The sequence below is a fragment of the Erithacus rubecula genome, assembly GCF_903797595.1.
Source record: "Erithacus rubecula genome assembly, chromosome: 2".
NCBI lineage: Eukaryota > Metazoa > Chordata > Aves > Passeriformes > Muscicapidae > Erithacus > Erithacus rubecula.
The window spans coordinates 78,685,814-78,698,384 of record NC_136685.1 but is presented as its reverse complement, the minus strand read 5'-3'; the positions used below and the strand labels follow the sequence as shown (position 1 = coordinate 78,698,384).

At 35.0% G+C, this 12,571-nt stretch overlaps 1 protein-coding gene across 4 annotated transcripts in view; it reads left to right on the top strand.

Annotated features, from left to right (window-relative positions):
* SDCCAG8 (SHH signaling and ciliogenesis regulator SDCCAG8) overlaps nucleotides 1-12,571 on the top strand; it is a 104,882-nt gene that overhangs the window by 58,537 nt on the left and 33,774 nt on the right. For 3 of the 4 annotated variants that reach the window (XR_013773363.1, XM_079298581.1, XM_079298583.1), the window contains exons 15-16: nucleotides 858-966; nucleotides 7,732-7,863. Coding sequence is in view for 3 of the 4 variants with exons in the window: in XM_079298581.1 (XP_079154707.1) it covers nucleotides 858-966; nucleotides 7,732-7,863 (241 nt within the window). In the remaining variant the exon portion in view is untranslated. The remainder of the gene's footprint in view (nucleotides 1-857; nucleotides 967-7,731; nucleotides 7,864-12,571) is intronic. The other variant, XM_079298582.1, reaches the window with a different exon arrangement.

The following is a 12,571-nucleotide window of genomic DNA, read 5'->3' as shown; positions in this document are numbered from 1 at the left end:
AATTTACCCTTCTGGTGCATAAATTGTCCCAATATACAAAAATGAAACAATATTATGTCTGGGTCTGTTTTTATACATCTCTAGTAAGATTAGAAAGAGTTGAAAATTATAACCATTTATAATGTATTATAAAGAAAACATTGTTTATTATGACCCTACACACATACAAAGAATTTGGGTGAGAGTGGTCATGCTTTCCTGATTTTAAAAGCAGAAATCAAGAAACATAATTTTGTAGTATCTTGGTTTTGAAAGAATAGAGATTCCTAGATTCCAGGTCATGAGTTTAGGTGCAGTCCAAACTGATAGTAACGGAAAATTACTATATAAAATGGTTTCATTTCAACTATCACTGGGCAGTAAGTCTAAATCCTATCGTTTAAGAATAAAAAATTACATTATTCATGGTAAACTCAGGACACAGTAAATAAAAGAACTGCTGTTTTAAGGAGATACTGAAATGAGTCTACAGTGTGAGCATTTGGATTGCTGGTGTATCCTCTGCACCAGTTGAGCAAGCAAAAGTCTGCTAAAGCATGGCTTGCCAATTTTGTTCCTCCTAGAAATGTCAGCGAACTTCTAGCTAAAAAGCAAGCCCACCAGATTAGATATCTAGTCTTCACAGTGATTCTTACAAGACCAGATTTGGTGGCAACATTGCTTTAACACTTTAGCTAATTCTGACATAGAGCCTTAATTTGGTAAGTGATGATGTCCAAGTAGCTGAAGTTCAAAAAAACATTTCAAAACTGGAATGAACTAGAAGAAAGAAATTGTGAATAAATAAAATTGTATCTATGTTATCTATAAATTTATATAATTGTAATTTTATAGTATCATAATTTTATGGTTTCTAGTAGAAGAACTGGATTCATTGCTGACCTCCCAGAATACATTCATAGCAAAATTAAAGGAAGAATGTTTCATGTTGGCAAGGAAGTTGGAACAAATGTCAGAAAAATACAGGTTCGTATATTTTTCTTAACCTGATCCTTTTATTACTAGGACATGCTGCTTTATTTTTTCATTTATATTTTAGTATTTATTATTTCTCATTTTGTCCTGGGTATTAGATATCATATCAATGTAATATATGCTCCTTAAGATTGTTTCTGACTATTAACTCAAATTTCTTGGACAATGTAAAACTTGCGTAGTATTTTCTTTGTTGTGTTTGTATTCTTAATATGGAGAGTAGAAAATTGTTAAAAAAGCTACAATTCAAGTTCATCTGAAGTTATATGAAAAATGCTAAAGATTCAATGTCAAAACTGGCATTATTTTAATTATTTACTTAAGCTCTTTTCACAGTACTGCACTAGACACTGAATATTGTCTGTAAAATAATTGTCATCAAAATTGCTGTGGTTGATGCTCTGATTCTGCTGCTGCTTATCAATCAATAGCAGGTCTAAGTTCAAAGCCTTAAAAACTGAGGAAGAGAGCAAAACCTGGAAATAATAATAATTTAAAGAAATACAAAACTATGGAGGTATCTATTCAAAAGTTCTGTAAGACCAAAATATCTTCTAAAGAAAATGAATTTTGTAGTTCTTTAGCAGCACATAATTTGATTTTGCATTTTTAGGTGTGAAAATCCTATCTGTTGAAACTTTTTTTGGGTTCGTATTTAGAGTGGTAAACTGGACTTCAGCGGAGAGTTGGCAATCTGTAGCTTCTGTGAATTAGATGCAAAGTAAATTTGGTAATTAAGGCTGGTATTCAACTCATGGCTGATAGGAAGTAAGGAAAACACTCAGCAAAGATGAAATTGGTTTTCAAGAGAGGATTCTTCTTCTGTTGGGTGGATTTAATCATCCTCTTGGGGTAATGCAAAAGAGACAGCACTTACTCAAGGAGAGAGCTCATTTACCCCAGTACCCTCTGCCTAGGAATGGTCAAAAAGAAATGATTTAAGTAGATGACAGACAGATATATATATGTGTGTGTGTATATATATGTATTATGTATATATATATGTATGTCTATAATAAATATAATACATTATGCTTCCCACGGGTACTGCCTCCACTGCCCATCCTACTTCCCACTGAATAAAAGTGTTGACTAGCTGTTAAGTGGCTGAAGTAGGGAGATGAATCCCATCCAAAGTGTTTGGTAAGAAATGAGAAACCTAAGGGACTGTAAACAATCTTCCCGTGCAAATGCTGTGAGGGTTACTTGAGAGAGAAGCAAACAGAATTTTTCCTCTGAAAAAGTAGAGCTCTTTTGCTAAAGTAATGCAAAATCTAAATGGATTCAAATCGTATTATTATTCCAGCAATAAAAAAAGCACACAGACTTTGTTGCTAGAGCTCACAGTCACAGACTAGTAACTGTAAAGGATGAAGGAAAGACAGAAAACATACTGTGAAAACACATTATTCTCTGAAAGTAAATACTCGAGATTGCCAAGTGTTTCTCCACCTAGCAGCATTAGCTGACTATGTCAAGGACCTGAAAATGAGAAAAGGAGCCCTCTTGCATCTCCAGGAAGTGGTATTTTTTTACACAAGAAACTTCCTTACTTATGTAAGGAGGAATGCATGAAAGTGGTTCTGAGAAGTGGTCCTAAAATAGCTTGAGCTTGCCTTCATTGAAGTGGGAGCTGCTGCAGTCAATGACAGGGACAGAGAAATAGGTAGAGAGAAAAAAGAAGATTAAAAGGAGAACAGCAAGGTGGAACTGGAGATGGTGGAAAATGACAGACTAATATAGATGGCTTCACAAAGTGATGTGATCAGGAGATGAGATGCAGAAAATTATTTTAGCCAAGTTGTAAATGCATGATCCGCATGTATGTCTCATAGCACCTCTCCAAATGGCAACCTTCAGCTCATTGTCACTGAATGCAGTGTAAAACCACATTCTGGAACAGAATACTGTAGTTTTGTCTTCTGGAAAAAAGCAATAATTTGGGGAAGATTTTATGACTTAGTTCCTATGTTTAATAAAAGCAGATCACAAAGCAGCAGTGTGCATTATTTTCACAGAAAATATTTTTCCATTTTTTTCCATATTTTTGACCTTACCATAAATTGAATTTTGGACCTGAATTTGTATTTTCTTGCTGTGCTTCTAGAATCTTTCATTTCCATAGGTTTAAAAAATAACTGTATGCTACCAATATCATTATTTAATTGGTGGAACACTCAAGCTCTTTTATTAGCAAATGCAGTAGTAGTTTATTTAAATTCTATTTGGTTTGATAGGAAGTACCCATTTGTAATAAGAGACATTTCAGATGTATCTGTGACAACTACATATTTCTGCAATTTCAGTGGAATGCATGTGAATGGCACATATATTTTTATATTTAATGCAAGTTTTCTGAGAAATCTAAACTGAAGTTTTTGTGTTTATATATGAGCTGGAACCATTTTTTGAGCTAGTCCCTACACAGAAAGGCATCAGAAAGACAATGTCAGACGAATTATAAACCCCTCAAGCTGTGCAGAAAGAAGATCGTGTCTGTGAAGGTTTTCGTATGCATAGGCATGTTTAAAAATATAGTCCTTTGTTGATTTCTTCTCTGTTTCTCTCTTGTTTTGTTCTTTTTTTTCCCTCTGATTGTCACTGTCTGAGTTTCTAGGTTGTAGATTAATGCTTAACACTACCCACTGTGTATTTGTGATTTGCGTTTTGTAATTAAGGGGAACAATGGGAGTCCATTGGGTCTCGTTATATATAATGGTTGGTTTAATTTGTTTCACTTCTATCTTGTTAATTGTAAATTGATCATTAAGATTTGAATTCTAATCTGTCACCAGGGTTGTGAGTATTGAAGCTAGAGCAATGATCCTGGTTTTAATCACTGATGATGAGAAACAAATTTTATAATTTTGGTACATATTGCAGTTCATATATTTTAACACTGTATTTTATGGTGTTATAAATATTGTTAAATGACTTTTAGTGTAGTTTTACTGTTTGGACTATAATGTATAAATTATATTACTGGTTTGGCAACAGTAGGCATCCAACTGTGTGAGTTTAATTGAAGTAAAGAACACATACCCGGCTGAACTATTTTTCTGCATGTTTGGTTGACTGCAGTCATTGCACTCAATACCAGGAGTGAAATGTTTGTTGAAGGTAGCTGTATGAGGATGGGGAACAGTCTGTCTGAAGGTTCAGTCATTAAAATTACATGCAACAATACTGCATCAGCAGAAAATATTTTTAGAGCGTGTATTTAATTTCTGTGCAAGTAAACCATTGGTTTTAAGAGCAGGAAAATGCAATGTTTAAAAAGCACTGAAATGCAAAACCTGGTTCAGAAGAGTAAAGGCAGCATTGCCACCTTAGTGTTCAAAAATCAGCTCATCCTAACAATGCACAAAGATTGACTTTAATTGTGACAATTTAACGTTTCCTCACTTCTTTTGCCTTTAGTATTTAAGTGTTTTGAGACTAACCTCTTTGGGTTTTTTTTCCAAGACTCTTACAGCAAAGATGGTAGATAAAACCATAAAGAGATTTTTAAATAGAAATTGAAGTAGTTAAGTGGATCCAGAAATATAGAGGGGCTTTTGTTGCTGTTGTTCCTTCTGCCCCCATCAGGTTTTTTTTATATAGTGACAAGTAAATTAAATTTAGCAAAATCTATTATGCATCTAATTACAAGCATGCATTTTGCATTTTCATGTGATGTTGTAGCTTTGTTCTGTGCAGTTTCAAAATAACGATGGTTTTGTACAGGTCATTGGAGTGTATCAGATCTCAGAAGCACACACAGATCTGTGACTGCCTGACTTGTGGGGCCAGCCTGAGTCTGCAGAAGTGCCCCTTCCTGCTGAGTTCAGCTCCAGTGTCAGCACTCCAAATGCCTGCATGCTTCAGTTTCTACTGAGTCCACCACAGCTTATTGCTCAGACTGTTGGACCCAGAGTAGCTCTGGTGGAGCAACATCAGCACATCCATGCTGTGTCCTTTAGTTGTGCAGGATCCATCAGACACAGTGATTAGTGCATAGATTTCTCTAATTTACCTCTGTCCCTGGCATTATGAGTGAACTCATAATGAATCTCTGACATGAATGTCTGAATTCAGCACTGTCTGCTTTGACACCTCCCTCTCTGTTTTCCTGCTGTGATACCTTGGGAGCAGAGTCGTTCAGAAGCAATTACACAGGACTGATCCATCCTCTGTCTAGGTGGAATTTCTACTTCTGTATAAATGTACTATGCAGTACAGTTCTAGGCTTAGTACAATTACAGTTGGTTTGGGTTGGTTTTTTTTTTAAACCAAACAATGTGTGAAGTTACTGAAATATCACATAAAATTAGCTGTCTTATCTTAATCTTTGGAAACTGAGGTGGATGCAAGGAGTGTCTAAAGATGTGTGGGAGTCACTGAAAAGTGATGATGGAAGACTCTTGGTATGCAGTATTCTCCATTTAATGCCAACACACATGAACCTTTTAACATGGACCTAATCATTCTGTCCTTCGTATGTGCTGTCTTCAAAACTTCAGTGTCAATTAATACAATAAGTCTTGATGGTCAGACTCTTAGACAGTTACATGAAAACAATATTGGGTAAATAATGTCATAATTAGATTTTTTTTTTTTATCTGTGTTTAACTGTAATTGCCAAAGATGTTTTAAGAGAAGATGGCACTCAATGTGCTTCAAAGCATCAGGCATTTAGAGCTCTATTTTAGAGATGAAAGATTATGGTACTCATGTTTTTAATTAATTCATTACCTACTTTTGTTTCATTATTTATCATTTTCAGTAGCATTTTGGTTGATCTGAATTACTTGATATTTCCAGAAAGACTTTTGGCCACCTTCAAATCTGATGGACATGATTAAGTCCTTTTAAAACTTTGAGGCTTTTATCACCTTGAAAGTTACTTCTGCTGTTTCCATGAATGAGACAGTCACATATAAATACAGAAAATAAGCAGGATCTCCCAGTTGAGACACCCTACAAATGTGATAATTTACAGTATTCCTGCATGGCAAATGCTGTTGCTGAATTTTGCTGGCAAAAAAGGAAAGCAGAATTGAATTTAGTCACTGTTATCACTTGGTTGGGCTTTGTTGTGTCAGGTCTCTTTGAGCTGCTCTGCATTGAACCTTTGCTCTTATCCACTGGTTGTCTGTCTTACACTATCAGTATCAAGTACAGACTGCATTCACATTGTGCAATAACAGTTGGTCCAGCTGGCAATGCTTTGTTAATGCTGACATTTAAGTACTAGTATTTCTGTAAAATGATCAGTGGAGAAATTCAGTTTCTGCTACCTTCTTATAACATCCTGCCCACTATTATATACCCATCCAGGAAAATGGTGTGCACTGAAGTTTGATGTACAAATCTATCAGCACAATTCTGATGTGTTTGTCTCTGGTCTTCCTTAATAGAGCTGTAACTCTCAATCTAAATTCAATTACATACAGTCTTGGTCCAAAGTTTCCTTTGCTAAGTGCTTTTAGATTCACAGATGATACCATGTATTGTTCTCTATTTAAACATGAAAAGATCATGTTGTCATTTCTAGATTTGACTTGTCAATGTAACAACATGTTTTTGAAGGAGGAGTATTCCTTCCTGCCTGCACTTTGTTGTATTTTTCAGAATGTCAGTTGTTGTTGCATTTTGTAACAGCCAGGAAGGTAAAGTATCTTTCTGCTGTAATTGCAGCATATTTAAGTTTATGATTTAAAGATATATCTGAATCTTTTTAACCTTGAGATATGGAGTGGCAGATGCCATAAATCAAATTTGCTTGCTTTTGATTCGTACTTTCTGATGGTATAGCAGATTCTGACATGTTCTCATTAACCTTTTCCAAAGAGTTAAAATTGTACAAGTGCATAATGTATATTTTATCACAATTTAATCTGAGGTCTTTTCCTGATATTAAGAAACAGCTCATGCCTGTTTCTCCATGGGCTGATGGTTAGAGATGTAGCAAGTAGCAGTCCCAGGTCATTCATAGATCTGGTGTGTTTGCTCACCCGTGAAGAATAAGATTTGCTTAGAAGTGACTAATATTCTTAAAGGCTGTGCTGAGTTTTATGTAGATGAGTGTGTGCCTGTATGATTTGTCTCTTGTTTCTTGAAGTTTTGTTAATTTTCCTCTTAGTGAGGCTTTGGGTTTTTGATTGCATGTTGATATTTTTTGTGGGGGAGGGTTTTATGGGGGTTTTGTTGTTGATTTTTTTTTTTTTTTAATCTGTGCAATGTTATTTTAGACATAGGAGGTTACTAAAGTTTCTAAAACAGTACTACTACTGAGAGTTCAACCTGTGAAGTGTTGAGAGTTCAGCCTGTAAAGCAGAGTAAAAGTTGAACAAGGTTTTAGTAACTGTTTTTTTAAATTAAATGTTAGCTTTTGCTAATAAAGAAGTTGAAATGTGTTTTCAAAATGTTAGCCAAATTCTTGCTTAACGAGTATGAATTTACATTTATTAATCTTATTTAACATCAATGCATAATGCCAAATGGCATGCCTGTGTAAATTAGGCTGAAATTAGCGTAGCCAACCTATAACTGTGTAATTGCCAGTGGCATATTTAGAAGATACCCAGCAGTATCGTGTTCTTTTGTCTTAAGATTGTCTGAAACAGCATTTTGTTTCTGTGAGTTCTAGTAATGGCTTGTTTATGCATTACATATAAATGTATGAAATTTTATAAATGCTGAAACCACATATTGATGGCACACTGCAGGATGAAATCTGACAACATCCATCATCGCTTTGTTTTACTTCTGTAGATCTGAAGTCAACCAGCTTAGTCAGGAAAAAGAGTATCTTCATGGCAGATTGGAGAAGATGAAGAAACGGAATGATGAATTGGGCCAACAATGTATCCAGCATGGGAGAATACATGAGAGAATGAAGTCAAGGTAGGAGGTCCTGTTAATCTGTCAGTATGTGATATGCTCAACTGTACCACTCGTGTTGTGTAAACATAAAAATGACATGAGGTTCTGTGAAAATAATATTCTTTCCTTATGAAATGACCACTTCTTCCCCAACCATTCTGTCAAGTTGTTTTTTTTAACATCTTTTGCTTGTGCCATTTTGGATAAATAAAAGGAAAGCTTGAAAAACATAGTCTTCCAAAGAATTTAAACCTAGTACATATGTGTGTGGGCTGCTTCGGCTGTTCTCTGCTCTAACTTGTATGAATAGTCTTACCATATTAAAAAAAAAAAAAAAAAAAAAAAAGGGAGGGGGGACCTGGGGAGGAAGGAGGGAGGAAGTTATTTAGTGAGGTGAATGTAGAGTACAGATGTGTACTGACATTATGCCATGTAGTACCTGCATTTTTGGGGTTGGACATCATTTAACTTGTATAAACAGACAAATCTTACTGAAAATCTTAGTAACCAGAGAAATACTGACAGTTTCCAGGCCCCACTAGCCTTTTAGAGAAGCAGTGACTTCCTCAGGATGAGGTGGGAGCAGCTGAAGCAAGACTAGTATGAAATATTTCCACCAATATCCATTGACTGTTCTGGCCAGAGTATCCAGACTCATAATGGCTTGTGCTGTGATATTGATTAGACTTCCTTAAACATCACTGTGGAGACTTTTCCTTTTGGTTCCAGAAAGTTCATCTATACTTTCTTGTTCTCTTTTTGACTCCACATTAAGTGTAACAGGCACTGGAGTGAGTTTTGACAGGCTTGTGGAGGTAGAGGATGAAGTAAAGAGGAAGTTGAGAGGCAACACTGCAAATCCAGTCGTCCGGGCAACCTCTTATCAATAGTCAAAGGCAAAATGCAGTTTAACTTTATTTGGACTTGAAAGCCCTTACTGGGAAAAATTCTGTTTGCTTTTTTTAACCATTGACCACCTGAGAGGAGCAGAGCTTGTGTGTATTAAAGCAGCCAGTTCTGTATGCTCACTTCTTTAAAGTATTGATTTCTAATTTTTTTTTGCTATCATTTCTTTATTCTGTCTGTCTGTAATCTTCTTTCTTGCAAGAACTTTATGTGTTCACTTCAGACATCCGGAACCACTTCTTTCCTCTTCCCTTTCAGATTTCTGACTGTACCTCATCCTGTTTTTCTGTAACCTTGGGTTGTCATCATCATTTATATCTCAGACAAGAAAGAAATTTAAGATGCTGCAACTGCATCCCTAATATGTGTAACTACACAATCTTTCCATTTATCTCACCTCCCTTTTGATTTCTTTAGTTATGGTGGATTCTTGCCATATGTAGGATTCAAGGTTACTTTCAGGAGAAAAATTTTTCCCCCTGTTTTTCCTCCTAGCTGCTCTTCTGTAAAATTATGAGTATCTAGTAGAATTTAAAAGTGCTTTTCAAGTTTTTAGGGTAACCTTTCCTCTATCTATTTTTATAAATAAAATAGATCTACTGGAAAATGTTGCTCATTCTCTGTTGCAGCAGCAATGATTATACACTAGAAAAGACTGCAAGCATTAATCCAGAACACAAAAGTGGTTTGAAAGCAGAGTGGTCATGCTGCAGGCAATGCCTTACCTTCTGCTGCTGTTTTGCAGACAACAGAGAAAATAGAGCAGTAAAAGTATTTGTCTTATTTAATATTTTAGAATATGTAAATACGGTAGAGATTGTCAGGTGTTCTAACCAAGAACAATATACTTTACCAGCATTTTAGGAGATGGCTCTTTTAACATATTTTTAATTGTCATCTTGCACTTTATTAATTTAAAATCCAACTAATAAGTGACAGGACTGATACTCCAAACTGCTTTACAAAAACAGTGTAATCTAATTTAAATTTAATTTCCATGTGAAAGCTGTAGTAGATCTTCAGGATTAATTCCTAAATGTTTTAAATTGATCATGAGGTTTACAAATCTAGGTGGAAAAAGCAGAAGGAATAGCTGCTTCAACAAATAAATCTCCCAGTTCCGTATATTTATGTTGAAAGAATTCCACTAAGTAAATATTGTAATTTTTCTCTTCTGATTTTGAAAATAGACATATGACTATATTATTTAGTAAAAGCAGAACAAAGAATAATAATAATAATGATAATGTATTTTTCCTCAGATTTTCATCCATAACTTAGATACTAATTATAACAGCAAAATATTGTTGATGGTGGTTACTTCTTAATACATTTATTTCTCCTCTGTATGCAGCTACAAATAGCAGTGGTCTTTTTGCAACACAGTCCCACAAAGTGCATTCTGACCTAATTTTCTCCCTGCTGTTATTCTGATATTCAGAAAATTTCCTGTATTGAAATGATTTTGGCTAAAATTGAAACCTAACATTTGCATTTTAATAATGAAGTGTTGTGATATTTGTTTGTGAAGAAATCACTGTCCATGTTAGTTTTAACCAGGGACAGTATAACAGGCCCTAATGTAACTTTGTGGAAATAAAACCCATTAATTGATTAGTCAGAATTTATTTTGGAACAAAAATGCTTTGGCAATCATAACAGTTACACTCCTGAAAGTGAACAAGATAAGTGTTTTAGTGCCATTCCTATCTCTCTGTGAATATGTGCTGCAAGTGAATATAGGCCAAAAATAAATAAGCAGTTTTCTAAGAAAGATATTACTATAAGTTGCAGTCATTAAACAGGGCATGGAATCAGCCTTTTCAGTAATCGAAATATCCAGCCCTTTTGGTATGTTTTTACTCAGTGAATTATGGCATTAAAAGAAGTAGATGTCCATCTTAAGTGATGCAGTTGTCACATGCTACTAAGGCAAGCTTAAATTGAAAGATGTACAGTTTGCAGGACTAAGGTGATGTGTTAAGAGTCCAAGGGGAGTTGGTTGTCATGTGTAACTTCATGTATATGAATCTTGCAGAAATTCTTGTCTGTTATGTAGCAGAGTCCATTTTTATAAATTTTCTACCTCAAAGCAAACTGTCATACTGGGTTCTTCAAATTCTCATTCTGTAGATTTGTGTTCATAGTAGATATTAGCAGATAGCAAAAAGTACAGAATTTCTTATAAGGCAGCTGTAAAGGTAGAAACTAGCCAAGAATAAAAAGAATATTTAGCAAAAATAAAAGGTTTCTGTCTTTTAGGGGATTTTTCAGTGTTCCACTCTACATAATTTGAATAGATCCCAGATGAAGGAAAATTCAAAGCCAAATGAATTGGGTAACTGTATGCAAAAAGTTAGTTCATTTTTTCCTTAATCTGTTTTCTAGCTGATTTCCCAGGTATGCATTTTCAGCTCTGTAGTTAGACTTGCACATGCAGATCTACTTTTTCACAAGCCCTTTTCTCTTCAAATTTGAAGAGTAGGAAGAGAAAGGCAAGAACCTGCCTAGATCTGTTATTGTTTGAACATATTTATAAATAAGTATTATTTGCCCAAGCTGCCATCGGTCAGGATTTCATCAGACTGTTTCAGCTTTCACTGAACTTAATTGACAACTCTTATAGTTACAAGGTTCAGTTATGGCTTTACTTTTCTGCATCTGTTCTTTTTGTAAAACAAGCATTTGATTGTAACTCAGCTATTTAGAGGATTGCTTCTGTGAACAGCCAGTGTCTCAAATGGGAGGAGGCATTTAATGAAATATAGCTTAGCTCTTTTCTGTGTACGTTTTCTGTTGAAGACCCTGGCAATATGTGGAAATTCAGCAAACATGGAATTGTATCTTCAAGCAGGAGAAGAAAATCCTAGGCAATTTCTTTCCTTTCTACAAGATAAGCCAGACATGCTTTTTATCAAGCAGTTAAAGAAAAAAAACCCAAACATTTGGACAGTAGTTTATATGAAATACAAGGCTCTTTTTAAATTCTGTTTAATTAAAAATAAATTTAGAAGCTTCTAATGAGTTTTTTTCCAAACATTTTTCCTAAGTTCAGCATATGGAATTTGGGGCTATGTATTTTCTCTCAGACTTCGTGATTGCAGTTCATATTACTGTATTTTTTGCTGTAATGTGTGATCAATGTCCAATCTTTATAGCATTAACAATAATAATACATTTTATGCAAATTTTTGTGGGGCTTTTTGTTGTGGTAGCTTTTTGGAGGTGACACTGTTAGACGTATTTCGACTGTATTTTTGCTAGCTAAAGTTGAAAAGAAGAGCCTACAGGACTGGCAGTTTGGGGCAGATGTGTGTCTATTCCTTAGGCATCAGTGGTTGTAAGTTAACTATAAAAATGTTACAACCATCTGTGTAACAAGACGGCAGAGATCTGCTCTCGCCTGTTACTATAAATAAGAAGGAGATTTGTTTGACTTCATAGACATTGGATTTATAAAGACTCTATGTGTCAAATTGCAACTACATGCCATGTTGCTGAGATGTGTCTGCAGCCAACTACCTGGGGTGTCTTCCCCTTCAGACATTCTAGTGTAGTGCAGCAACTGTGCAGAAATGTCTGTATAGCACAACATGTGACAAATTATATTTGTTTTCTACCTATGGCAAAATGTATGATTCTTATGGGTAAGCTTATCTGGAAGGGTAGCTAAAATGGATCTTTAAACAGACCACTCGAGTGAAAATGTGGTACTCAGTTTGACAAGGATTTTAAAGGCTTTTTTTTTCCACCATTAAATGTAGGTTTTTTGGTTTTTTACTAAGTAGTAGTGCATGCAAGATCATGTATGCTTGAGAGAACA